Here is a 13141-nt window from a genome sequence, read left to right as displayed (position 1 = left end):
GACATAGGTATTTTGTCTGATAAAACCTTTGTGAATTGAATTACACCTATGTGCTTCCTTCTCGGGGGATGCAGACTAACCACTGTTTCATGAACTAGGTCAGTATCATTCATCTACCTGTGAAGCCCAGAATCTAATTCAGTGGGTTTATAGCAAGGTCTTGGCATTACCTTTTGAACATGATGCTTTCTTTGATTATTGCTTTCTTTGTTTATTGATCCACAATATGAGGTAGCAATATTTAGCATTTTATTTTGAGACAGGATCTTTCTGTGTAGTTCAGGCTGGCCTTGAACTCACTATGTAGCCCAGGTTGGCCTCAAACTCATGTTGATCCTCCTGCCTCAGCCTCTGAGTGCCGGGATGGCAGGTTTGTGCCACCAGGTCTGGCTGACATTCACTCTGGAGGCAACATGGAATGGGGGGCTGAGTGCTGAGAAGATGGACGTTAGCTTGAGGTGGCTACCTAGTGCGGTCATTACAAGACTTTTGTCCAGGAGTAAGCTGGTTCCCTGGAGTGTGGGGCTGGTGGGAATGAGAGACAGGCCTTGTAGATGGATTTTGTTGTGAGCCTCGACCTTGGCACCTGGTGTCTCTGCCCCACATACTACCATCCTCCCTCTGCCCCACATTAATTTCTTTAGCTAACCATAAAACCTTGATCAACACTGAGCAGCTAGTTTGCTGTTGATTCTTTGTGGTCCTTATGAAACAGGCCTTGGCCAGGACCTCAGCCATATCACTCCTCAAGGGCCAGAGAGGAGAAACTCCTTCGAAGCTACCACTGGGTTTATCCAAGTGCTCTTTCACATAGAATAGTCACTGTTTTTAAAGCCAAAGACCTTCTTGTTTCTACGATCATGATCATCATGGTTATAATCATGCTACAACCAACTGATCTTTCAGCCTGTACCGCCTGCCATGACAGCACTGGTGGTGATTATAAATATGGCACCAAGCACACACCACTGCTAACCTGTGTCTCGCTTCCCTGGAGACACTCATATCTGCATATTCTTACACTATGTAACCAAACTAATGAGTCACATGTGGCTGTGGATTTGATTCTAAGGCTTCTCCTGATATAAATTACTCTATCAGTGAGAGCTGTGTCTGGAAACAAGTTATAAAGGGACGATTTACAATGACGTCAACTGAGTACGGGAACACTGGAAAGGCAACCTTTTTCCATGGACTCTGAGTACATTTAGGCCTAAAGGGAAATAGGAAGGGAACAGTTAACAGGAAAAGGGAGCAAGGAGATTGATTCTGTGGTGAAGGCTGCTGGACAAAAGCATTGACGTTGGTATTGATCCAAAAATGAATGTGGCCTTCAGTGGCAGTGTAGGAGAAGAGCCTGAGTGTTAGAATCCCAACGCTGAACTCCTCTCTTCTTCCAGTCTTCACCCATAAAGACAAAATTACTCAGCGCAATTCTTGGGGGCAGAGAGCAAGACAGGAAAAATGGCCATTGCCCTAGAGGAAATGGAAGTTACGAGTCCCCTCAATCATGTTTTCAAATTCTGTATCACTTTTTTTTTTATTAATTTTTATTTGCTTTACAACAAAAAATAAGAAAGAAAATATTAAGTAAAAAGTGCCAGAAATAAGCAAAAAAGGACTGTTTGTACCTACGTGCTTAACAATACTCTCGTGTCTACATGTACACATACATATGTTCGTGTGTACAAATAAGTTATTTACTTGGATTCAATGAAACAGTATAGAATGTGAAGAAACAGTGACTAAATGTGTCCACCATGGATGTGTATGTCTCCAAATCAAACCTTTCATTTCTTCCTAAATAAATTTGTCCTGACTTCAGCCTTGCACACTTCTGTTAATTGCCTTGTTTACTATTTCCCCAAGGTGCAAAAGCATGAGGAATTTTGCAAGTGAAAACCCTGGAGATCAAATAAGTGTTATAAAAGATAATGAAACTAGCTGATTTGATTTTGGGGATATCAGAATAAGGTGTTCACCGCACATTTGGTAAGTTGAGTGATTCAGATATTATCACATAAATTTTATTTCCATGATGATTCAACAACTATTTACATTTTGCTACATATAGGAGCTAAAAACCTTACTTTCACAGGGCTCTATCATTCTGTGGCAGGTTCTGGAACTCCTGGGAATGAAAAGGAGGTTTAACTTCACCTTCTCCTCATAGTGACAGAGAACAATTTATTTTAAGGCAACGGACAAAAAAAATCAGTCTCTCACTGAAACACAATTGAAAAGAGCACCCCTGGAGAACCATTTATTTAGGAAATAAGCTTCTGTAAATATCTCAAGAACCCTAGACAGTGACTAAGTGATTCTATTCACATATCCCAAAATAAACCATAGAATGTTTAAATGCTTTTAATTTTTTTTTTTTTTTTTTTTTTTTTTTTTTTTTTTTTTGGTTTTTCTCCGGTACCGGGAACCGAACTCATGACCTTGCGCTTGCCAGGCAGGCGCTTTTGCCGCTGAGCTAAATCCCCAGCCCCTGCTTTTAATTATTTATTTTTCCTATAAGATAGGAAGATACCAAACAGTTAAACAAATAGGAATGCAGCTTTCCATGAACTATCAGGCAGGCATAACTCCGGCCAAATTCGAACCAGAAAGGAGATCCTTTCTTAAGCAAAACTTCAGCCTGTGTCTTCAAGTCACTGATTAGGCTTGGGGAGAAACATCATGAAAATATTCAAGCTATTTTCCTTATGTGTTTGTGAATCTGAAAATTTTCTATGATCCAAGTCTATGGTTCTCAAGGCACTGAGGAAAAACTCCACAAAAATTTCATAATTATTTTGAAAGCAATAGGGTATTAGACAGAAATATAGAGATCAAGAGAAGATGGGATTTGGTCATAATTATAGGCAATTTAGTGACATTAAAAAGCTTTATTGGACTAAAGAATTGTATGATTGTATAGCTGATGGAAATGAAAAAGGGAAAAGGGGTAATTTTTGTTTTTACTCTTTTAAATAATAGTAACAGTTACATTCCTTTGTTAGTTATACTAATAACTAACATGATATAAAATGCTGAGCACATAATGTTTATTATTGGATGTCAGACATTTCTCCAATACTGTGGAATACAATATCTGCATGAAATCTGTTCAGAAATTAGTAAGAAATATACTCTTAGAAGTGAGAGCTGTATTACATTACAGTTGAGGAAATGGATTCCTAGGAATATTAAGTAGATTTTTGGCTACTATCAAACTGTAGAGGTTCAGGATCAGATTTTTGCTCAGGTCTGTCTGCACCCGCATGTCATACTGATCAACTGATTCTGCCTCAAAAATTATTGCAAAAACTTCCAAGTACCTTTGTGTGGTCACACGTTATTTTACCCAATCATCAGACCCTGTACAGGAGGACTCTACTCTCACCTTGCTAGTGACAGGCAATAGTGAAATGCGTCTCGCTATACAGAACCAGTTTGCACTGAAGAACTCAGGCTACTTGAGAGAGGGGAGCTTCCCTGGATGCTGCAGTCTAAGTCCCAGTGTTCTGGGGATGAAGCCTACAGCTACAATTTAGCAATGTGTCCACGGTGCTTGCATTCGTCGAATTAAAAAGCTATTAACTTATTGACCAATTTCCTTGTATTGAACTGCCACTAAGTAGTTTAGATTATTTTGTAATATTTACAGCAGAACCAGCTGGCAGTTACAGTTATTATTCTTGTTTTACATGTTAGACACTCAAGCTTCAGGGAACTGAGCAGTGCATCTCAGGTCTTCTGAGAGCTGCCGGGCAGGAAGGCAGGACTTGAATCCAGGTCAGCAGCACCCCCTGTTGCAAGTCCTGATGGAAAGGTGGTTCCCAGCTTGACCACAGTCTCACTGTGGCTGCCTTTGCTGTAGAAGACTTGATTCTTGACATATGTGCATCACGAAGGACAATTTGAGGTTCAGATTTACTCCCGCACGAATATACTCTATATTTTAATTTCTATTTTTATGAGAACTTGTTTGCAGTACATAACGATTACATTCATCAGGAGTTGGTACATGCACACGACACACCTTAATTCTTTCTATGTCCCTTGACCCCGTGTTCCTTCCCATTCTCCTCCATCTCTTGTTTCCTTCCTTTCTGCAAAAGGTCACTCTTGCTATTTCCTATCATCAGAATGCAATTTTTCTATATATTTCACTGGCTGGGTTGTGGATTATGCCCAGTCTTCTCTAGGTTGCTTTTGTTTCTTTAATTGTTTTTGTGCCTGACCATATACGGTGCAGGAGACTCAGTGAGTACTTTACGGCAAGAAACGCAGGATAAAAAGCAATTCCATTAGGGTTAAATGCCATTGTTAGCACACACGAATGTGTGAATTTGGTGCACACACTTCTTGATTATCAGAGTGGTTTGTCTGTTCTTAACACTCAACAAAATCTTTGTGCCAGACATGGTTTTGAGAACTAGCAACCAGTGTGACAGAGCAAGCAACGAACATCCCTTCCTGAGCTGCCATCTTCCTGGATGCAGCCAGAGGCACACTGCATGGTCCAGTCAGTTCCCAGATGAGGCATTTGGGATGTGCTCCAGAGAAGAATAAGGCTCGGAGTGGGGGAAGCCCTTGGCGTGAGGAGAGAGGCACAAATTTGAAGACCTCATTACACAGAAGACATGTTGGATGAACTCATAGAATAAAATAAATTTCTAAGGGGAAGGAGCATCTAGTGAAAATATTTGAATTTCAATGTTCTCGGTGCTGCGAATGAGGGCAGGCCTATGGGTCCGTGAGAGTGCTAAATGCAAGCGGGATCATACAGACATTCTGCAAAGAAGTCCTCAGAGAGCTAGATGTGCAGACCTGTCTCATTTCTACCTAGATGGGAACTACTTAGTGGCCTCATTCACCCTGCATGGCTGGTGGGTTACCAACCCTTGCTACCAGAGGAGGGTGGGCTAGGAGGGCAGGGGGGACTCAATGATTTTTCCTTCTCTTCAAGATGAGAGTAACGGCAAACGCTATTTGAAAGGAGGACTTGTGTTGTGGTGAGGAGGTTTAGGGCTAGTTAGTTATTGCAGAAAGTGCACAGGGCCGTGCCACAGAGGCCCACACAGGGAAAGCTTGTGTTTGGTGGGCAGGAGTCAGGAGAGCAAGGGCTCCAAGACTTATAGTGGCTTCTGCATGAAAGCAACGTCCTGGGCAGGGCAGAGAGGCCTGAATGAGTTTGGATTGGACAGTTGGAATTCCTCTCACAGCTTCTGCGCCATAGGAGTGGCCTCCAATTATCAGATCCCCGCCCTGGGGTGGTTTAGGGCTGGGGAATGTGTGCCTGATTTCGGGAGGTTAAGGGAGGTGTTTGGGACCCTGGCTTTAGGCTGGTTGGGTTACGCATGAAAGGTGTTCTCTTGGTTGCTCACAAGCAGACTTCTATGACCTGGGATTAGATAGCTCTGGGAAGGGTGGTTGAGGATTAGTCAGGACTTGAAGATGTTTAACTGTTCTAAGCTACAGAAAATGTATTAAAATGTCACTATTTAGCACAGTTTTTAGGAGTGTTCCTAGTATGGCCTAAAAGTCTCTCGTGATCTCATGTAATGTCACTTCTGCTCCTCACATGTGCTCTACACACCAGGAAGGGCCGCCACATTTCTGATAACCCATCCGCCCTCCAAACTATTTCCTGATTTGTGCCTTGATAGTTGTGCATTCCTGGGTCAGAGGTGCTCTCTACACCTGGCAACTGTCCACTTGTTCTTCAAGCACAGAGGCTTGTCTCCTCCTGTGAAAATCCTCTCAACACACACACACACACACACACACACACACACACACACACACAGCTGTCCTTAGCAGAGTCACCAGTCTGGCTTGTTTCAGCTATCAGGTGTGGTAACTGAATCCATCATAGCCTGCTGCACTCACTGGTTTATAAAGACTCAGTTTTTTTTCTAGTACAGTACGCCCTCCTTTCCATCAAGCTCCATTCCTTACTTCTGTCATTTGTCCTTGGTGCCCAGTCGAGTTTCCAGGAAACTGTAATTATAGACACACATGCAGGTTTGGGCACAGCTGGTGAGCACTGGTTGAAGTGGCACTGAATCGTGACACTGTCACTCTTAGCTGTGTGACCTTGCACAGGCATTTCTTGCACAACCATTTCCATGTCTCAGAAACTTCACTTGTAAATTGGTGATAATCACGTTTACCTCACAGGATTACCGGGAAGGTTTGATAAGACTCTCGCAGAACATGAAACAGAAGTGCTTGGCACATACTCACTGCTCATTGGACAGGATGATTGGAAATCACTGAGAAGTTGCATTTAAACAGTGTAGGACCTGCTAAACGTTCTCATTAGGTAAAGTCATCATGTTAATTAATGCCACACCTTCCTTATGATGTCAGAATTGGTAATAAATTGATTCAGGATAAAAGTGCACTTTCAGGTTGAAGAATTTGTAGAAGTAAGGATAAGTGAGATCTGTCTCTAAAGTGATAAAGCCGCAGCTGAATGGATAGTGGAACTGCGCTTCATGAAGATTTCCTCATTATAGAAGAAAATGATAAATAGTAGAATCTGTTTGTCTTGTGTTCAACTCCGACTTGTACTTTTGTGTTTAGTTTGGGCAAAAAAGTAGCTCTGGATCCCTTTTCTAGAAATAACAGGAGTGACAATACAGCATACAATTTTTAGATAACTCAACAGAAGTTATTTTGCAAAAAGCATGTTTTCCTTCTGTGTATTTGTAAAACCAAGTATACAATCGCATATGCCATGTAATAAATACTAATTACATATATAATGGTATCACTGATACCCTTTGATAATTCCCTTCTTTTTGAATTGAGCTAAATTCTCTTAAATGAATAAACTTTTTGGTTAATTATTATTTCTGTGACTTTATATATTCAGTATATTCTCTATTTATTTAGCACAATGATGGAATTAAAATTCTCATTTTCTCTCCTTGAAAGTGCAATACCCAGAGCCATGGAGTGGATCAATCACACTGTGACTGAGTTCATCCTCTTGGGATTCACCGCAGACCCTGGGATGCAGCGGGTCTTGTTTGTAGTGTTTCTGGTTGTGTATGTTTTGACCATCTTGGGAAACGCCACCCTCATTGTGCTGATCTGTAATGATTCCCGACTCCACACGCCCATGTACTTTTTCATTGGAAATCTGTCTTTCCTGGATCTCTGCTTGTCCTCGGTCTACACTCCAAAGATCCTGGTGATCTGTATCTCTGAAGACAAAAGCATCTCCTTTGTAGGCTGTGTAGCCCAGTTCTTCTTCTCTGCTGGGTTAGACTACACTGAGTGCTACCTGCTGGCTGCCATGGCCTATGACCGTTATGTGGCCATTGCAAAACCTCTGTTTTATGCGCAGGCCATGTCCATAAAGCTGTGCATGTTCTTTGTGGCAGGCTCCTATGGAGCAGGCTTTATTAACTCCTGCATCATCACCAAGGACACTTTTGCCTTGACCTTCTGCAGGGACAATGTCCTAGATGACTTTTTCTGTGATATCCCACCGCTGGTGAAGATAGCCTGTGGCAAGAAGAAGAGCTACCAGGGGGTGTTGTTCTTCCTCCTGGCCTCCAATGTCATCACCCCCATAGGGCTCATCCTGGCCTCCTACCTCTTCATTATTGCCATCATCTTGAGGATCTGCTCCACCCAGGGCTGCCTCAAGGCCTTCTCCACATGCTCCTCCCACCTCGTGTCTGTCACCCTGTACTACGGCTCCATCCTCTACATCTACGCTCGGCCCCGATCTAGCTATTCTTTGGACAGGGACAAAATTGTTTCTACATTTTACACTGTGGTGTTCCCCATGTTGAATCCGGTGATCTACAGCTTGAGGAATAAGGATGTGAAAGAGGCCCTGAATAAACTAAGTAGATCCAAACCGTCTAGATCTAAGGAATAGCAAAGGCAAGTTTTAATTAGTTTCAAATTTATGTTTCTGACAGTGCCGCTGTCATCCTACTTCATGATCATGGATACGTGTAATATAAATCATGGTGTGTTCACCTGTGGCCCCTGACACCTCAAGGGACCTATTGTAGGAAAATTAGAGAAGTTTAGAAGAGAAATATTTGTTTGTTTTTTTGTTTTGTTTTGTTTTTCTCTGGTACCGGGAACCGAACTCATGATCTTGCGCTTGCCAGGCAGGAGCTTTTGCCGCTGAGCTAAATCCCCAGCCCCTAGAAGAGAAATATTTAATGTAAAATATATGCATTTAGGTTAACTTCTATGTTACTCTAGACTTGAGACAGAAAAATATACTCATTTGTACTCATTCTTTTGAAAAAATGTCTCAATTCATATGCCCATTTATTGATTGAGTCATTTGAGGTGTTTTTGAGTTCTGCACACATTCAGATATGTTTCTCTGTCAGGAGGAGCTGGAAAATTTCTCTCCCATTTTGTAGCCTCTTTTGTCACCATGCTTTCCTTTGCTGGGCAAAAGCTTTTTGATTTGATGAAGTTTTATTGAGTGTTCCTTGTTATCATTTCCTGTGCTTTTAGATGCCTGTTCAGGAAGTCTTTCCCTGTAATTATAACTTCAAGTGTTTCTCTTGTTTTCCTCTATAGTTTCAAAGTTTCAGACGGCAGGAACAACACAATCCTTCAGCCCCAAAACGCTTCCCTTTCTTCATGGAGTGACCGATGTGCTCACTCATATAGATAAGAGATTTGATTGACTCATACATTATTTCCTAAAATAAAAGCAAGTAAGCTAAATTATTAATATTTTCCTATGATTCATAATTAGGTGACATTCATCACTTTTTGCTTCTTAACAGAATATTTTAAGCAACTTTTTTCTATCCTTCTCTAGAAACAGCACAAATATAGCCAGATAGCCACAAAAATGACTCAATATCAGTGAAAGCCAGCCCACTTCATTTACCTAATCTGTTTTTTATTATATATTTTCTTCCATTAAGGAATAAACAGGCCAAAATGATGGTGCTATAATTTTGGGACTCATGGCATAGTTTTATTTGATGAATGAAATTACAATGAGTTCTATGTCCATGTTGTGATTCTGGCCATGGAAATACTTTCATTAAAACATAAAGTAATTATGGTAAAGTAAAGCAAATTGAGGAATAAAAAAGTATACACATCAGTGGAAATGCACAATTTTATATGCAGAATATATGTAATTCGTTATAAAATAGCATGTCCACAAGACACTGAGGTATGGTCATGAAGTGGTTGAGACTGAATGCAATCTTGAATACCTAGAAAGAGGAAGATAACATTCTAAGTTTGTTAAATAATATTGAATTGCAAGGGGCTATCATCAAAGAGGACAAAAGGTAGGATCCATCTTCTACTGAAGAAGTCTGGAGGTACAGAGTGTTAGATATATTGTAAAGGTCTCAACCGACATGTACTACATCAGGCCATTATCTAAATATCACCTTCTCTATCTCTGATCTCAGTTTTCCTAGGAATCCTGGGACAAGCATTTTACTGTGGCATTCAGAAATTCTTGTATACAAATAATGAACTCACTGAAAGAGAAATTAGGAAAACAACACCCTTCACAATTATGTCCAAAAAAATGAAATACATAGGAATCAATCTAACAAAAGAAGCAAAAGATCTATCCATACAATGAAAATTATAGTACTCTGAAAAAGGAAATCAAAGAGGATATCAGAAAATGGAAAGATGTCCCTTGCTCATGGAGAGAAAGAACCAACATTGTAAAAATGGTCATACTCCAAAACTGTTATACAGATTTAATGCAATCCCAATCAAAATACCATTAACATACCTCACAGATCTAGGGAAAACATTCCTAAAATTCATTTGGAAACAGAGGAGACCTAGAATAGCAAAGGTAATCCTGGGCAACAATAAGAAGGCAAAAGGCATCACAATCCTTCACTTGAAATTATACTCCAAAGCTACTGTGGCCAGGTGTGGTGGTGCATGCTTGTAATCCCAGCACTCAGGAGGCTGAGGCAAGAGGCTCGTTGAGAGTTCAAGACCAGCCTGGGCTACAAAGTGACCTCAAGTCCAGCCTGAACTGTCTCAAAAAGACCAAAAAAAAAAAAAAGTTACTGTGATAAAATCAGCATGGTAATATCTAGAAAACAGATCTGAGGATTAATGGAACAGATTGGAAAATGCAAACACAATTACAAACACACTTAGTCATCTTATCTTTGTCAAAGGATCCAAACATATTCACTGGAAGAAAGATAGCCTCTTTATTAAATGGTGCTGGAAAACTGGCTTTCCCTATCACCACACACTAAGTTAAAGCCAACATAGATCAAAGATCTAAATATTAAAACAGAAACACTATATCTACTGGAAGAGAAAGCCAGTAGAAATCTTGAAGACAGGCTGGGGATTTAGCTCAGTGGCACAGCGCCTGCCTGGCAAGCGCAAGGTCGTGAGTTCGATTCCCAGTACCAGAAAAAAAAACAAAACAAAACAAAAAAAAAAACAAAAAAATACTTTAAAAAAAAAAAAGAAAGAAATCTTGAAGACATAGGGGTAGGCAGAGAGTTCATGAACAAAAACCAAACTGTGTGCAAAATACTTTAAAGAATCAGCAACTGGAACATCATCCTGTTAAAAAGTTTTGCACATCAAAAGAAATCACCAACAGAGTGAAAAGAAAAAGCAGAGTGGGAAAAAAATTTAAACCAACTTTCCCTCAGACAGAGGACTTCTACCTGGAAGATATAAAGAACTGAAAAAAATTCAAGCCCCCAAAATTCAAAGACCCGATCCAAAAATGGTCATCTGAGATGAATATGCTCTTCTCAGATGAAGAAGTACAAATGGCAAATAAATATATGAAAAAATGTTCAATATTATTGCTCATTCAAGAAATGCAAATTAAAACAGCACTGAAATTCCACCTCATCCCAGAAAGAATGGCTGTTATCAAGAAATCAACCAGTGACAAATGCTTGAGGGGCTGTGGGGAATAAAGGAAGCCTTTTCCTCTGTTGGTGGGAGTGTAGACTCGTAGAGCCACTGTGGGAATCAGTGTGAAGATTCCTTGAAAAACTAGGATTAGAGGTACCATTTGACCCAGCTTTTTGATTTTTGGGTATTTTTCCAGAAGAATTAAAAATATCATACCACAGCGATATTTGCACCCGTATTTATAGCAGCACAATTGGCAGTAACTAAATCCTGGAAACAACCCCAATGCCCATCCACTAAGGAATGGATAAAAAAGATGTGGTCTTTTTATACAGTGGAGTACTACTCAGCTATAAAGAAGGATAAACTTGAGGCTTTTATAGGTAAATGGATGCAACTAGAGATTATGCTCATAAGCGAAATAAATCAGACTCACATGTGTAAACATCATATTGTCTCCCTAATGTAAGAAACTGAGAGAGTAAATAAGATCCAAAATGTAAAATAGGTGTTGTGAAAGGAGAAGTGACTTCTCAAAAGGAAAGAACAACTGGGATGGGGGAAAGGAGAAAAGAAGAAAGGGAAAAGAAAAAAATATATATATACACACAGATACATACACACAAGATAGCTAGGACACTTATACTACTAATGTGTATTAGTTCATTAAAAAGAATGATTTGTGCTTATATTATTTGATTAATTTTTCATGCTTATATCTTGTAAACTGAATAACTATTTTGAACATATTAACCATTGTTAATCTCTTATTGTCATGTTTTGAAATTCTGTGTCATTATTATTATTATTATTTTTTGTTTAAAATAAGAAAAAGAGATGCATTGTTGAGGGAGTCATATTTGTAAAACTTCAGACACTTCCATCACTGGCTAGGGTGGGTGGTCAGAGAACTTTGGCTGAATTAAATTCCCAGAACAATGGAAACCCAAAGCATTACATTCATACGAGGCAATTTTGAAGTGATTATTCATGTAGCCCACAAAAATCCAGCTAGTATTCTAGTGTTCTGCTGTGCTGATATCAGTGGCAATGTCTCATGAATTATCTGGCTCCTAAGTAATGAAATAGATGAAAAAGTAATCAGAGGTGTGTTTTCTTTTCTTTTTTTTTTTGTTTTATTTTAGAAATAAAAGGAGGAAAATACTAACAGATTGACAGTGTTTTCTTTTTAATTTCAAGGAAGAGACATTTTACGTGTGCATTGATTAAAAACTAGGTCAAGTTGCACTACAAGGAAATAAAAACTCATCTCATATTGTGAAGTAAGCCAGTTTACAACCATTGAAAGCAGAGATTAAGGGGAGGTTTGAAAAAGGACCTTGAATGTTAGTCAGTGTATAAAAGTCTGCAATATCCCATATCCTCTTCCTCATTTCTAACGTGTAATTTGTAATCCTTAAGTTGAACCATTATAAAAATTTTGAATAAAATAGCAATCATCCTTGCATGTGGTGAATATTTATCTGTGCATTTCTTCATGGATAAAGTCATCAGGTAGAAAAAAACACTTATTAGATCTTGACTATAATGAGGTTTTTGTTTCTTCAATTTTTTTTCTATTTTCTGTTTTTTCCCCTTGTGGAGTTTAAATATATAATTTATATATTATACTTACACTTATAAATTTCTCAGAGGAGGAACATTCCTGAAATAAATATTTTTTGTAACTTGCAAAAATTTGCTTCACTCTCACCTCTCTATCATTTCATTATCCAATGTTTACTCATAAAATATCAAAATTAAACTATATTCAGAAAAACTATCCAATTCATTTTTTTTCTCTTTTGAGGCCTTCCCAGCAAACAAAAAAGATGACTCCTATGAAAAACTCTAGTAAAGCCAAGTGTGAAAATCCTCTGCTGCAGAACTTTAAATAAACAAATAATGTAGGCATAAAATAATTTCTATTACAACAAAATAAGAAAAATATTTTAGGAATACTTTGCTTCACTTCTGTTGTAGAAGTTTTTGAATTTAATGAATATATAAGAATACACAAGTATGGCCACAAGGCAATAGTTTGGAAAATGCAACATCAGCTTCAACATATGAAAGATAATCATCACATCTATGGTCATATGGCCCATGCTGCTTTTCTGAAGGCTTCTATGATATTTTGCTTTTTGTAACCTTAGAGTTTTAATAAAACTCATTTTATTTCTTATTATGGAAAGAATGAATAGCATGTTTGTGTATGATTTCACTTTGAAATTGACAAGCCATCTTTAATGGATGAGGACATGGTATG

At 38.9% G+C, this 13141-nt stretch overlaps 1 protein-coding gene across 1 annotated transcript; it reads left to right on the top strand.

Annotated features, from left to right (window-relative positions):
- The first annotated feature begins 6952 nt into the window (after positions 1-6952).
- Positions 6953-7894, top strand: LOC102025490 (olfactory receptor 1013-like). The gene has a single exon (XM_013506376.1). The coding sequence runs from the start codon at positions 6953-6955 to the stop codon at positions 7892-7894; it is 942 nt and encodes a 313-aa protein (XP_013361830.1).
- The last annotated feature ends 5247 nt before the right edge of the window (positions 7895-13141 follow it).

Source organism: Chinchilla lanigera, unplaced genomic scaffold (assembly GCF_000276665.1).
Source record: "Chinchilla lanigera isolate Chin_1 unplaced genomic scaffold, ChiLan1.0 scaffold00110, whole genome shotgun sequence".
NCBI classification, from domain to species: domain Eukaryota; kingdom Metazoa; phylum Chordata; class Mammalia; order Rodentia; family Chinchillidae; genus Chinchilla; species Chinchilla lanigera.
The sequence above is the reverse complement of the archived record's forward strand: the minus strand, read 5'-3'. Positions and strand labels throughout refer to the sequence as shown.

Coding starts and splice junctions, on each gene's coding strand:
- LOC102025490 (XM_013506376.1), top strand. CDS start 6,953: ATGGAGTGGATCAATCACACTGTGACTGAGTTCATCCTCTTGGGATTC.